General features: G+C 37.1%; 1 protein-coding gene across 1 annotated transcript in view; it reads right to left on the bottom strand.

The window, feature by feature from the left end:
- The window catches only part of SPOCK3 (SPARC (osteonectin), cwcv and kazal like domains proteoglycan 3), a 164070-nt gene that overhangs the window by 85149 nt on the left and 64711 nt on the right, over positions 1 to 14210 (bottom strand). The window contains exon 4 of the mRNA XM_054292651.1: positions 6796 to 6910. Within this exon, the coding sequence (XP_054148626.1) occupies positions 6796 to 6910 (115 nt within the window). The remainder of the gene's footprint in view (positions 1 to 6795; positions 6911 to 14210) is intronic.

Below are 14210 nucleotides of genomic sequence, written 5' to 3'. Positions count from 1 at the left end.
CCACAGCACCTAAAATGACAGGAAAGCTACAAAGCTATACTGTTCCTTCTTCTCTGCTTCTTTTCCTTTTTTTTCTAACCAAATGAGAAAATCTTCCATATCAGCTCTAATAGATTTGCTTTCAGAACTGCTCAGACTACTTCATACAGCTACAGATTTGCAATTACATCCCTTTTTCTTTTTTTAATTGGAAATTTAGTGGTAACAAGTCTAAATTAGAACTCCTCTTTCCTTTGTTGCAAAGGAGGGGCGATAGGCAAAATACCTCAGGTTCAAAAGTATGATGTCTTGGAAATCTGGGATACATTTCCATACAATATGAACAAAAAGAATACATATGCATGTGTACTTATTCATTCATATATATGCATGTACACATACGTATGTACACATATGCACTTTATATGTGTGTGAATTTTTCTTACATATAGGCACAAATAAGCCTCTCACAAATCTGACTTCTTCACTTTTTCTGCTTGGGAGCATAATCTCAGCCATGGAGTGCCCACATGAACAGAAACAGAAGAGGTTTTGGCTTTCTTTCACAGTGTTACTCTGAGCTTCTGTCACATCATCCAGGCTAATCCACATCATGCTGCAAGGCTCAACACTCATCACTTCCAAGCTGAGATGGAACATTTTCCTCAAGTTAAAATATGAAGGTGACCAAATACAGGGAAGATCATCTGATAATCTACCTCATATAAAATGTATTCAGACTCATTTTCCATATTCTTCAGAAAACTGGAAGAGGTTACAGTCCAAGGCAAGATAATGGTCTAGATGACCAATGACTTGAACCAAATGAGCACCTCAAAATGTCATTTAAACCAAAACTCTGAAGGAACTTGTAACAAGATTAAATGTCACCACAAAATCTATGAAGCAATCAAACTCCTCTACCTTAATAAACTCAATTAGGTGATGTAACATCTTTACCACCATCAGCTCCTGTGAGTCTGTAATAAAGTGACACTCTTTAATACACTTTAATAGTGAAACTGTCCTACCTTGAAGACTGCACCCATAGGCAGAAATACGACAGAATTTTTATCAATTCCTAAATTCAGGTCCTTCTCCACATAGGCTTGGGGCAGGGAACAATTGTCACTAAATCTATCTTCATTTCACAGAACTCTGAAGGGTCACTAATTCCTAGAGAGTGAATTCTGTACATTAGGCCTTCTATACTGCTCACCTCCACCCAGCTATGCACCTTACAGATGTCCAGTCTGCTCACCTCTCTGGAATCTGCCTTGTGGAGCTCTAAGAGAAAAAGAGCTGCTATAATTTTTTATTTCTTACTTTTAACTTAGAGAAATGCTTTCTTGTTGTGACTCTCAATTCATGACTGGCAAACTCATTACTTTCCAGGTGATCAACATCTGTAACTGAAATGTTTTTACCATGAAAAGGTCACTAGGCCTTCCTTAACTTAAATAAAATGCCGTAAGGTGGTTTTTTTAGAATTGCAAGTATCACCAAAATCTGTGGCTCAGTTAATATTTACTGGAAACCAGTTGCTATTGCTTCCTACTCTGAAACCTAAGAATAAATCATTAGTGAAGGTAAGAAATCCAAAGAAATAAGGAGTTCAGTATCACTACACAAGTGAGTGCTGTCAGGTCCTTAAACATTGTTATTCCATGTTAACATGCTATGGCAGAGACAAATGCAATCCATTTCTGCCATAGCAGGGAGCCGTGGGGTCGAGCTGCACAATTCACATAAACAAACGCATAGCAGCGTAGCAGGACCTTCACAGTGGGGGCAGGGGGCATCATGTCTTGTGGGGAATTCATAAAAGAGACAGATCTACATCTGCCTAGAAAAACTGCACACACCTTCAATGCACTAAATAATTTAATGCCTCCAAGCATTGATTGATTAAATGCATCAAATCAATTTTACGCAGCACTTTTCCTCTCCTTATGGAAGAAGAAAAAGAGACTGGTTTTTAATCAGAGTCCACTAGGATCAATGAGTAAGTACAATATTAGTTATTAGGTTCTAATACATCAAAGACACTGGGATTTACTTGAAACATGATTTTTGGCTCAGAACTGTTTTGCAATTTCCTAATTTTCAGAACTTTTAGACTAATCATGTTAAGAGAGTCTTCACTGGTTTCCAGCTGTAAGCAGTCAAATCCTGCAATGGGCTGTACAATAACTAGGTCTCAACTGAATTCATCTCCTTTCTAAATTCTCTCCTGCAGCTGATTTGAGATAAAGGCAAAGAGAAACATTTGAAGAAGAGCCTGCACCTCCTCTTCTTTCTTTCACCTTTAAGTGTCAGGTTTAAATATTTTTGACAAACATGCAGAACAAAAAGAATTCCAACAAAAGTAATTGTCCTGAAACCACAGGCACTGCCCCATGTTTACTAGTATGCTTATGTTAAAAGTCTCTGCTGGGTAGCAACCCTTACCCATTTTTTCAAGTTTTCCTGCTCTTCATCTGCAGATAACCTACTGGCTTAGAACTTCACCTATACACTGCTTAATTTAGTACTGCAGCCTATTATCCACAGAATGTCAGTCTTAATGAAAATTACAGTATGTGTCAGTATCATAATTGTCCTTTTCAAATGTAAAAGAAAGTTAACACACTATTCATCAGGACCTGTACATCTAGGATAGGTCAATGCTTGACTAACTTTTCCAGTTTTCTGAGCCTGGTTAGTTACCAGCTTGCATGGCCTTAATGAGCCCCTGCACATCGTGGTGCCTGCACATATCCTTTCTTTCCTCACTCAAAGTGGCAACAAGAAGTACATGGAAATTTGAGGATTTATCTCCACCACCTGCTGTGCTAAATACACAAAAAGCACACATACCATTGTGGGCATTAGGAAATGTCCATTACTACCTACAGCCCTCTCCTCTGACTCATCCTTTTTATTCCTGTCCAAATGTCTTCTGGCAGAACACTCACATAACTTCTTTCCTCTTCCCCAAGCTCACTGGGGTGAACTCACAGTTGCGAGATTCTTAGTACCACAGATGCAAATAACTAAATCTCCTGAGAGTGAAGAGATTGGAAACTAAAATGAGTAGATGATTTCTCCCAGTGTGATGAATATCCTGCCTGTCACCGTAACACTCACACAAACACATCCAAGATTACCAATACTGAATTTAATATTCTCCAAGCTGTATTTGTAACGGAATAAGGTATACTCTGAAGCATTTCATTATTTCATATAGACACCCTTTACAAGTTTTTTCCCCATAAAGTCCTTTTACTTAACCAACAAAGATAAACTGGAAAGCACAAAGGGATGACAAAACACCATTCAACCAAAAGGAAAAGTTAACGAAAAATTCCAAAATTTCAAAGAATCAATGAAAATTCTATTTTACACCATAGTCTGAATTACCCGTTTATGATGCATTGTAGTGCTGGCAGATACTCCCTTTCCACAGCAATCCACAGGGGAATAATGTGAACAACATTTATATACATATCCTGCATATTTTCCCCTCAAGTACATTAACTTTCCCAGCAGAGAGCTAAGTGTGCAGAACACAGAACACAGTTTCCAACACAGTTACAGCCAGCAGAGATGCAAATGCTGTTACCTGCTACCAATAAAGACCTTGCCCCTTTAAGCACGTCCCTCTGTTTTCAAAGTCCTGGTACTTCCAACTATTCTCATGACCAATGATCTACAACACCTATTTCATCTTTCTGTCAAACTCTATTCAGTCTTTCCAGGACAGCACATAAAGGAAGCTCTTGTGCTGTGGCCCTGCAGGAGTGTGCTAGGAGAGGACTTGCCATCTTGGCAGTCTACCAGAAAAGGAAATGAGCCATGAGAGGAGACTGAGGGGAGACCATGATCCCAGCTGCCATGGAAACTGAGGAAAGAGCAAAACCATAGGCTTGCCTGACCCACAACCCCATGAAAAGGACAGTGAGACACAGTAGCTGGCTTTGAAACCATACAAATACAAGCACACTGCAGTAAGATCACAGCGCTGAGATCCCCAATCTAATAGAAATTTTAATACTTCTGAAAGCACAGGTAGAATCACCACTAAAGTGTGCTGTCACATTAATTGATCCTTTTGGGACCTTGTCATATCATGTCACCTTGCAGGTGGCTGGGATATCCACCCATGCTTCACTGTGTGGTGCTGAGGGGCCCCGGGCTACAATAGTTTGGAGATTGCACTGCACAAAGAAAAACACCTAGGACAGCAGGGACTGAATAACAATGTCTATGTCTATGTGTTTTTTCTGCAAGTTAGTTTCTTACAAGCAACAAAAGAAATTACTAAATTGAGTCCTCAATTTGATACAATGATCAGTCTTCACTGATTAGCAACTTCTCTATGCTATTACCTAAATAAAGTAACAGAATTATTAACAGAAATTTATGAACTAGGTAACAGGGCTGCTCAGGAATGCTGCTTCTAGCAATAGAGAATTCAACTATAAATCAGACCATTTCAACTTGATGACACTACAGAAAATTCTATTCAGCTGTAACTGTATTTCATGCCTCTTTCCCTGCGGGTAGTCCAAAGGTGCCCATAAACATTTTATTTATCTTGGAAGTGTGCAGTCTCCTCTTCCCTGACAGTCTCTTGGGGATCATCTTTGCCACTGTATCAATTCACATTCTTTAAAATACTTTTCCTGTGCAAGAGTCTTGGGAAAAATCTCTGGAACTTCTTTGGATCTACACAGCAAATATGTCCAAATCATAATCTATGGGCAAGATCTTTATGAAAAGTTCCCAATAATTCATGAAAAAGGTCTTGACTATTTTTTCAGAAAACATCCCCAACTGCCTTTTTTAAATTATTCATACTATCTGATCCTAGAACACCACACGTGCACACACACAAACTAAGCAAAAAGGAAGGATTACTGGGATGAAAATTTTGTAAATGTTTATTCACAACAGATTACACACAAATGACATATTAGAAATGGATACTAGTAGATAGGTTATATTGTCAACTGTCAAGTTATGCTTTTGCATCTAATTTTTACCAAGACTCCTACAGAGTCTACTAGTCCTTTGGGAACTCAGAAACAGATGGCCCTGCTGATAACCAGTGTGCAAACTACAGATACAAGTGAAGGAATAACATGTTGGGCAAAGTAACTCAGTCATGGTAAAGAGACCCAGCAGACACGTCTCCTTGTGTTTATGATACTCCTACTTTAATACCATCATGTTGCAAAAATGTCAGAAACTGCATGAAGGAAAACCTTTTTAGGAAAAAAAAAAGTACAAAGCAAATTATTTTTCCTTCCTTGTATGTGGTAATCTGGAGGAATAGGGAGATCTAAGCTTGGGAAAACCCTGCCCTGGCTCAGCACAGGTAGGTAAAAAATTGCCTCATCTACCTTACAAGACTAGATTTACAGTGCTTTTTTACAATCAAGTTTCTGCCATTCCAAAGTTTCCCATTATTGACTGCATTATATTCAAGCAAGCTTTGTCTTTTAAAATATTACCTTTCTAAAAGAGAACTAAGAACTGTGGGAGGAATAATACAGGGATGAAGGTCGATGTCAAAAAGTTTCTTAATTCAGGAGTAGACATCTTCATCTAATCTAAAAGAGTTTTCAGTCATCACCTACTGCAAGTATATTTAACTAGAAAATGTCATTATTTGCATTGTTTTCCATGACATGCAATACCTCTTAGAAATTTAGAATTATTATATTGTTTGGTCATAGTTAACACTCATACATTCCCGACACTTCACAGGAAGTTGAAAGCAGACTACCTACCTTTGTCTGATAAAAATTCTTGCAGCATAGATATTGCTTTATCAAACAGAAATGTCTAGCTCTACACTGAGATTGTTTAATATAAACAGCGTAACCCCACAAATACTGTTCTTTTGTTAATTAAGTACAGCTGCAGATCGGGAACAGTTTAAACTGTTCCTTTCACTGTGTACTATCTTCTTGTTTGAAAAGCTCCAGATGGATGCATTTAACATAACGAGACACTCAGAAGAACATTCCTTGTATCATTCATAAAACTGTACTTGACCCTCTTCCAACACAAAGGAAGTCTTATTTTCCTCAGCTCTTCACAGCCCCTACTGAGCAAAGCACTTTAACAGACACTTATTTAAATCAATTTATTGAAATTTAGCCATTCTACTGTGTCCTGTTTCCCCTAATGAAGTGTGAAAAAAAGAACAATGTCAAGTCGAAAATGCAATTTGACTCCATCTCCTTAGCACACAACTAAGTGTATGGCTCAGGTCCTACATATTCATATTTCTGCCTCAGATAAAGCCACAAAAACACATGAATTTGTTATATATTTTCTCCTCACATTTAACCAGTCCTGCATGCAAGAAAATCAGAATGCACAGAAGAAGAGAAAAAGAAGAGACAAAAAACTCCCACTAATCTCAAACAACTTATACTGCATCAGGCTGTTATCTACACTTCAGCAGGCAGTTTTGAGTTCTCTAGCTTCATATAAAAAGTGATGATGTCAAAGTAACATACAGCAGTAGGATACTATCACAATAATTTTATTCATTTAGGACTGGCACAGTGGGTATTTCCCTAAATGCATTTGTACCAGCAGCTTGCAATACTTCAATATGTATACTTTTTTTAATATTCTAGTGCAGAAGAATCAAGTAGTAAACATTATAATCAAATTATGTATACATAATGACTTCTAAAATCCACTTCTACTCTGTTCACATGCTGTTAAGTAATTAAACTAATTAAAATGGATTTATGGTTTACAAGTCATGAACACTACAGAAATGTCTATAGGATTAACTTTTGAAGTATTTACCTGTGTGTAAGCCTTCGATGACTAATGCAAACTGCAGTTTGTTGATCCTGTGCAACACAGACCTTATGGCGACTACATTTCATCTTCAAACATGGATCTTTAGCCGGATCTAAAGCTGAAAATAGTTTTAGAAAGTTGTTAACAGTTATCTAGAATATGAAATTAAGGCAAGAAACACTACACAAAACCCACCCAGTACATGGAGGGGGTTGGCCTGCTGTTTGTACAGTGCTGGACTGAAAGCAACCAGGGAAAAATACACAGCTGTTGTGTAGGCAAGTACCTGCTATACTCTTTTAACAATTGCCACTCTCTGACTGAAATCCCCAAATAATGCTATTGCCACCTTGAAAACAGTTTCCCTGAAGTCCTTACTATGACACAACTGGGTTCTTCCTACTCAACATTAAGTGGTGAACAATGACACCGAATTTACCAAGAAATTATTACTCAGATGAGATTTAGTAAACTCAAATACACAGGTGAGTGATTTGTGTGACATCTTTAAACATAAAATTTACCTCCTTCCAGGCTTCTATTTCTGCTTTGTGGTTTGTTTTTTTGCTTTGCTTTTTTTTCAGCCGGTCCTTTAGTCATAATCCATACTCATTTTTGAATCACAGTTCCAACTACAAACAGTGATTTCTGGCTATAACACTGGAAGAGCCAAATAATGTTGTTTGTTGCTTACCACTAAATTTACATCTTTCTGGAGCAGCCGTGCCTACATGGCTATAATATTGAAAACCATCTTCCAATTTAAGCACTCTCAAGAGACAATCCCCTCCTCCAATCTTCATGGTGTCCTTTCAAGTAAACTAAATATTCCAAAACTGGTTTTTTCACCCCTGTTGGTATCCTTTTTTTAATCAAGTAAGCTATGAACAATCAGAATTCAGTTTTCCTGTGTTCCTCTTCACATTAGCATATTGCTGTGCAGTATACAGTTGTGTTTCAGAAACGCTATTTCCCCACTTCTTGCATCTGCTTATAAAATAGCACAGCATCACAGAATATTCTGAGTTGGAAGGGACCCACAAGAACCATCAAGCCCAACTCTTGGCCCTGCACAGGGCATTCCCAAGAACCACACCGTGTGCCTGACAGCATACATTTGCCTATATATTTTCTGAAAGAAAATTTGTTTCTTCTGTTCTTCACAATCAAAAGTAATCTTTTAACCATATCTCTGTGTGACCTGACAGAGGATATTAACCTGAACCTCCTAACCATGCATGTACCCAAAAAACAAGACCAAGCTGATCATTAGTTGTAGTTTTGATGCATGACGTTGTAGTGCTAAGTGTGATTAAATACAGTCTGAGCAGTGACTTTTCCAGGGGTTTCTTTAATAATACATTCAGCTGTGCAAAAACAAATAGATCATATTATCATCAAAGCAGTAAAGTGATGGAATCATTGGTATAATAATAATTCAATGCAGACAGAAAAGAAGTATTTTATTAACTGCAGCAAGAGACATATGAAAAGAGGTATTCTTCTTCCACACATTTTTATTTCTATGGCAACTAGCCATAAAACCAGCACACATAATCCAGAATAAATCTGATTACAAAATTCTATACAAATGGGAAGGAACTGCAGCCAAAAAAAAAGACTGAACTAGGATTAGAGAGTTGGAGTCAAAATTAAGGAGAGCATATCCTTCTCCAATTTACTTTAGAATTTAGATTCGATTTAACATATTTTCTCTGCTTGAAGTCAGGCAGAATGTAATGCCAGTCACTAGTAATCATTTAAGGTACTGGTCCAAGTACCTCTTCCCAGAATGTTCCCTGATGGTGACACTAAGGTAGTAACACTGCAATATTGCCTATCTTCAGATAACTCTTCTGTAAAATAGAATAGGCTAGTGAAATTAAAAAAAACATGAGTAACAGAAATCTGAAATCATATAAGGACGCTGAGTTTAATATCAAGTAGGAAACAGGTTCCAGAAAAAGGATCAACAGAGGAGACCTTGTAACCATTCCCACTGAAATGGTTACTTCATTTCTACAGTTCTTGGGAATATGAAGGTATTTTTGGACAATTCCATCAAATTTAGCTAGCCATAAAATATGGTTTTGGCAATATGCTACATTTTGGCAAAACATTACAGGCAGAACCCAGCTTAACAAACAAGAGATGGTAATTTCCCACTTTATCTTTATGACAACATGAAGATGAGTATCAAATGGAAACAAGAACTTTCAGTATTTACTGATATATGTAATATCACCTTTTGCTATTTGCTGACTCAGTGGTTATCATGCCCTGTATGTCACCCTTGATGACCTCAGCAGGGTGAGCAAGCCAGCAGAGCCACGGGTGCCAATGGTCACAGGACCATTTTTAGATTCAAAAGCCTGTTCAGCACTCACAGTCTTGCCCCTGACACTAACTCACATTATCACTCCATGACCTGATGAACTTGTTCTCTGTCAGCTGTGAGCTCCCTGCAGAAGTGTTTTTTCCTCGCCTTACGTGTGGCACACAGCCTCCCTTTTCCCAGTACTTTTTCATGCAACTTTCTTAGTTACTGAACTAAGTTTTACTGATGCAGAAGTCAAAGAAGAATGTATATACTTGGAAACTTTTTTTTTTTTAAACAGCAATGGAGAGATCAGATAAAAAAGCACAAATTTTTATAATGTGAAAAATTGAACTAACTGAAGGGTAAATGTCTGCCTGGACTAACAACAAGCCAGAGGATAAAATAAGAAAGAACATAGAAAGAAATTTTGCTAGAAATAATGAAAACCACTATAAGTCTTCCTCTTTTTTCTCTTTGAATGCCAGATGCTCTAGTCAATCCTACACTATAAAGTACATAGCATCCAAATCAGATTGCGTTACTAGTTTTGCCAGCTTTGAAAGGACTAAAAAAAAATTAGGTATTTAAAAAAGCATGGAAATAGCTTACCTTTCTCTTGAGCCTGTTTTATTTGATACTTGGAACTGACAAATTAATTTTCATGAGAAATAAAGGCTAAACCACAAGAAAAACAGTTTTCAAAACCAGGGTCTGAAGATCTTCATGCTGGGGAATAACTGCACTCCCCTTACAATGCAAGGGCACATCTAACCATGTGTCTGTCTGGATTCTACAAGGAGTCATCGTAAATATCTTAAACTACTATGGAAATGCATAAAGTTATTTCAGGAAAAGTATCATTGATTTCCACTAAGCATGTAACTCACATCAAGAAATACATGGCACTAAGTCTTTACTTCTTCAGTCCATCTTCTAGCTATCCCTAACAAAAAAACCCTGGCACCCCCCACCTCATTCAGACTATGCAGACTTGCACAGAAAACACTGTGTGTTTCTCTCCATTCCTGCCAAAATAAGCAGCTTTGAAAAAGTACAATATTCACACCAAAATCATAATAAGCATCAAAATCTCCCAGTGGGATGTATTCCTCACAGCTATTGTTTTCAACACGATCAGGTATCAATCCAAGTTTTTACCCAATCAATACTTACTAAAATATCATCCTATTTATGAAAATTAGAGGCTTCCCCTCCCATCCCCATAACTGAAGTGAAAACAACACCTTGTTCAGCACAATTACACTGCTATAGAAAACAGGCAAAAGTTTGCACTATGAAGAGGAGCTGTAGACATAAGAAATATGTTTATGCAAGTCTTGTCAGAAATCTCTTGAATACTGTATCAGCTGACTTCCTACAATGTCACATACAACCAGCTTCTAAAGATGCAGGTCTGCTATGAGCTTGAACAACTTGATAACATTCAGCCTTACACAGCTTCTAATATTCAGAAAAGTGCACTTGCTATGGGTTACTTGTCTGCATGCCTACTTCACATTTGTCTGTGTATCTGGCTACAATACCATGAAATGTCATGTTACCTAAATTTCAACAAGCAGAAAAATATCACTGTCACAAAAAGCATATCAAAAGTATAAAATGGTTTTTATCATCTACTATTTCTCTAAGAACTTGCATTGTAAATGACAAGTAAGTCACTCTGCTGTTAGGAACTTCTGCTGACTTTTATAGATTAGTACGGATTTGTTCTTCTCACATGGTAAGGAAGCAATTAATATCTGAAAACTTAATTGAATTATTACTAATAGATCTAATTATTTATAATTCAAATTTGGGAAAGCAATTAAGAAAAGCTTCCCATCATCCCTTCTGTAAGCTAGTTTACAGCTGACCCTCCCCAAAACTGACATTACTTAGAACATCCTTTTTATAGGGAATATAACAGGAAATAAAGACTAGCACGCCATAACATAAGAATATTCTTAATGATAGCACTTTGGGAGAAACTAGAGTAAATGGTTTCTGCCAATGAATATTAGAATGCACAATCTTTTAAGTCCATTCTAACATGTTCCATACTTTCCACTCCCAAGTAAAATGAAAGGTGAAAAAAGGTTAAGGACAAAGTCTTAAACTTAATAGACTTGAAGTCCTCAAATGTTCTGATTCATTTCTGATGGGCAAAATAGAAGCAACTACGTATTTTGTTTCCACTTACCAAAACTTCAGCTATGTTTTGTGCACCCCACTACTTTAAAAGGCAAGTCTTGACTTCTTTACAAAGTTTTCATATTTGACAATGCAGGGAGGAAAAATTAATTAAATTTAAAAAAAGAATTAAATTATCTAAAAGTTTTAAATAAAATATTAATAACCCACTAAAGCTTGATCTCTTTTTCAAAATTTCAAATACTTCACACATTCTTTCTCCATTCCCTTTAAAACAATCATCTTCACTGAGTCACACTTTCTAAGCTACTTGTGCAGTGACTAAATTATAAGAAATTCTCCCCCTCACAAATATCTATGATCTCTGCTTCAAAAACATTCTCCTTTTTTTTGTGTTTTGTCTTTTGGGTATTACTTTAAGGTTACAAGAGAATGGGTTACACATAGCTCAAAAAGAGATGGAAATGAGAAATTCCACATAGTCAGAGTCAAATGCCCCCTTTATCATTATCTGTGACAATTCAGAAATGATCCTGTTTGTTTAAACTGCCGAAAAACATAGCTATTTTGGGCTCAGACTGGTGTAAGTGACAACAAAATTAGGACAATTATGCTGAGCTTCTATATATAATAAGGAACTCTCAAATATTCTGCAAAGATATCCAAACCCATTAAGACAAGGAGAAATGCAAGAACACACTTCCCTGGCATACTTTTTAAGTTTTCAACAGCTTTATTAAAGCACTTTTCTTTTTTATTTTTATATCAAAATGTTCACTTTCTTGATTTGGCAGAAAATAAAGAACACCTTAAGACTACTTGAACATTCACAATAGTGATATTTCACCAGCAAACAGTTAAGCATTATATTATTCTTTCCTAAACACATTAAATCATAATTTAGAGACATGCTGAGTGGGTTAGAACTGGCTTCTGGGTTCTTCAAATAGGGCAACAAGGGCAAAGAAACATCTGTAGACCTGTAAGAGCAGAAATGCTTCCTCCTGAAAATTCCCCCACCTACTGTCTCACTTGCCAAGATGATTACTCTCCTACAACAAGATGCTATAAAATACAGCGCTGGTGAAGCCACACCTGGAATCCTGTGTTTAATTTTGGAGTCCTCCATACATTGAAGTGCTGGAGCATGTCCAGAGAAGGGCAACAGAGCTGGGGAAGGGTCTGGATCACAGATCTGATGAGGAACATCTGAAGGAGCTGGGTTGTTTAGCCTGGAGAAAAGGAAGCTCAGGGGAGACCCCATCACCCTTTCCAGCTCCCTGAAAGGAGACTCCCCTGAGGTGGGAGTTGGTCTTCTCTCACAGCTAATGAGTGATAGGACAAAGAGGCAAAGGCCTCAAGTTGCACCAGGGTAGTTTTAGACTGGATAGTAGGAAAAAGATTTTTCCCTAAAAGGTTGCCAAGCACTGGAAGAGGCTGCCCAGGGAAGCAGTTGAGCCATTGTCCCTGGGGGTTGTTAAAAGATGTGTAGATGTAGCACCCAGCAACGTGGTTTGGTGGTGGGCTTGGAAGGGCTGGATTAAAGGTTGGATTCTATGATCTCAGAGGGCTTTTCCAACCTTAATGATTCTATTTTTGGCACTTGGAGAACTCTACTTTCTTGTATTTCATTATGTATTCTTAAGTTACATAGGGAATTTTAATCAATTTCATTTTACTGTAATCAACTTCAGCGTTTAAATTTTTTAAACCAACCAAATCAAAATCCAGTAGACTTTTCATATGAAGTATCTAATACATCAGAAATATAAATACACCTGCATTTTGAAAAAGCCTGGAATAACAAAAATGACCAGGAAATGGTAAAATTGAATGATAATCTCCACATAAAATAAATTCTGTGAAGAGTACATCTTAACATTCTTTATATTTGTAAAATTAAAGATTAACAAGTTTTTAAATACAAGTTAAATAGGTCAAAAAGGCAACTTCTAATAGTTCAGGTTTCATTCTTCTATTCAAGTAAAACTATGTATAACTCATTTTTCTTCTTCACAGTCTTTGCTTACTGTTTGGTTCTTTTAAAGAACTTTGTTAAACTATTACTTTTTCCCTCACCATTAAATTGTAATGTTATTTCCAATTTCATGTTCTTAAAACCTACCTCTGTCAGCTGCTTTAAATGCCTTCATATTGAAATTCTGTGGCAAATGTAAGCAAATTAGGCCTTTAAGAGAGCCTGTAAAGAAGAAGCAGTTCCAGTACACACCAAAATATGTTCAGGTATGCAGTGCTCATGGACTTGATCATTATCTGGGACATGCCAGCAGAGTAGAGAGAAGCTGGATTTCTAAAGTGAGAGATTTGCAGGACTAAATTTTAGCAGGTCTGGAAGTCCAAAGAAACAGTCCCACACACCCTTTTCTCAGCACACTGCCAGCTCAAGAAGCTCTGGTGCTGTAGCTCTGGACAGTCACTGTCACCCTGCAAACACATTTCCACTGAACAGACACTCGAATCCAGGATTTGGCCATGTTTAAAACAAACAGAAAAACTTCTTACTTTATCTAATAATAATCCTTGGTATGGTGACTCTAAACCTAACATCAGGGCATAAAGCAAAGATGTCAGGACAGCAGGAAACAAGGGCTCAGACTACTACTGAAGGCAACCAAAATCTCTTATTATGGGCTCAGCGTAGCCTCAATAAAAATCCTTTCTAAAGAATCTTTTAAAAATAGCTAAAAAATTTTGAATACATTGATGACTCCACAGAAATAAATTCTGAAACAATTTGCAAGCTGTAACCAGAGAAGCAGATGTGTATTTTCCACTGAACCTGAGCTAGGAGCCAAGTCTGTGAATTGTACAGGACAAGGCACTTCTGTGATGTTACCACAATAGATAAATTGATAAAAGAGAAATAATAAAAGAATCATCTAAACACAGCATCAGATAATTAAGAAAAAGCACCATGAAGTGTTCC

The sequence above is a fragment of the Melozone crissalis genome, unplaced genomic scaffold, assembly GCF_028551555.1.
Source record: "Melozone crissalis strain CALT ecotype California unplaced genomic scaffold, PUWL_Pcris_2 ptg000006l_1, whole genome shotgun sequence".
Classification (NCBI taxonomy): domain Eukaryota; kingdom Metazoa; phylum Chordata; class Aves; order Passeriformes; family Passerellidae; genus Melozone; species Melozone crissalis.
This window is presented reverse-complemented; position numbering and strand designations above follow the sequence as displayed.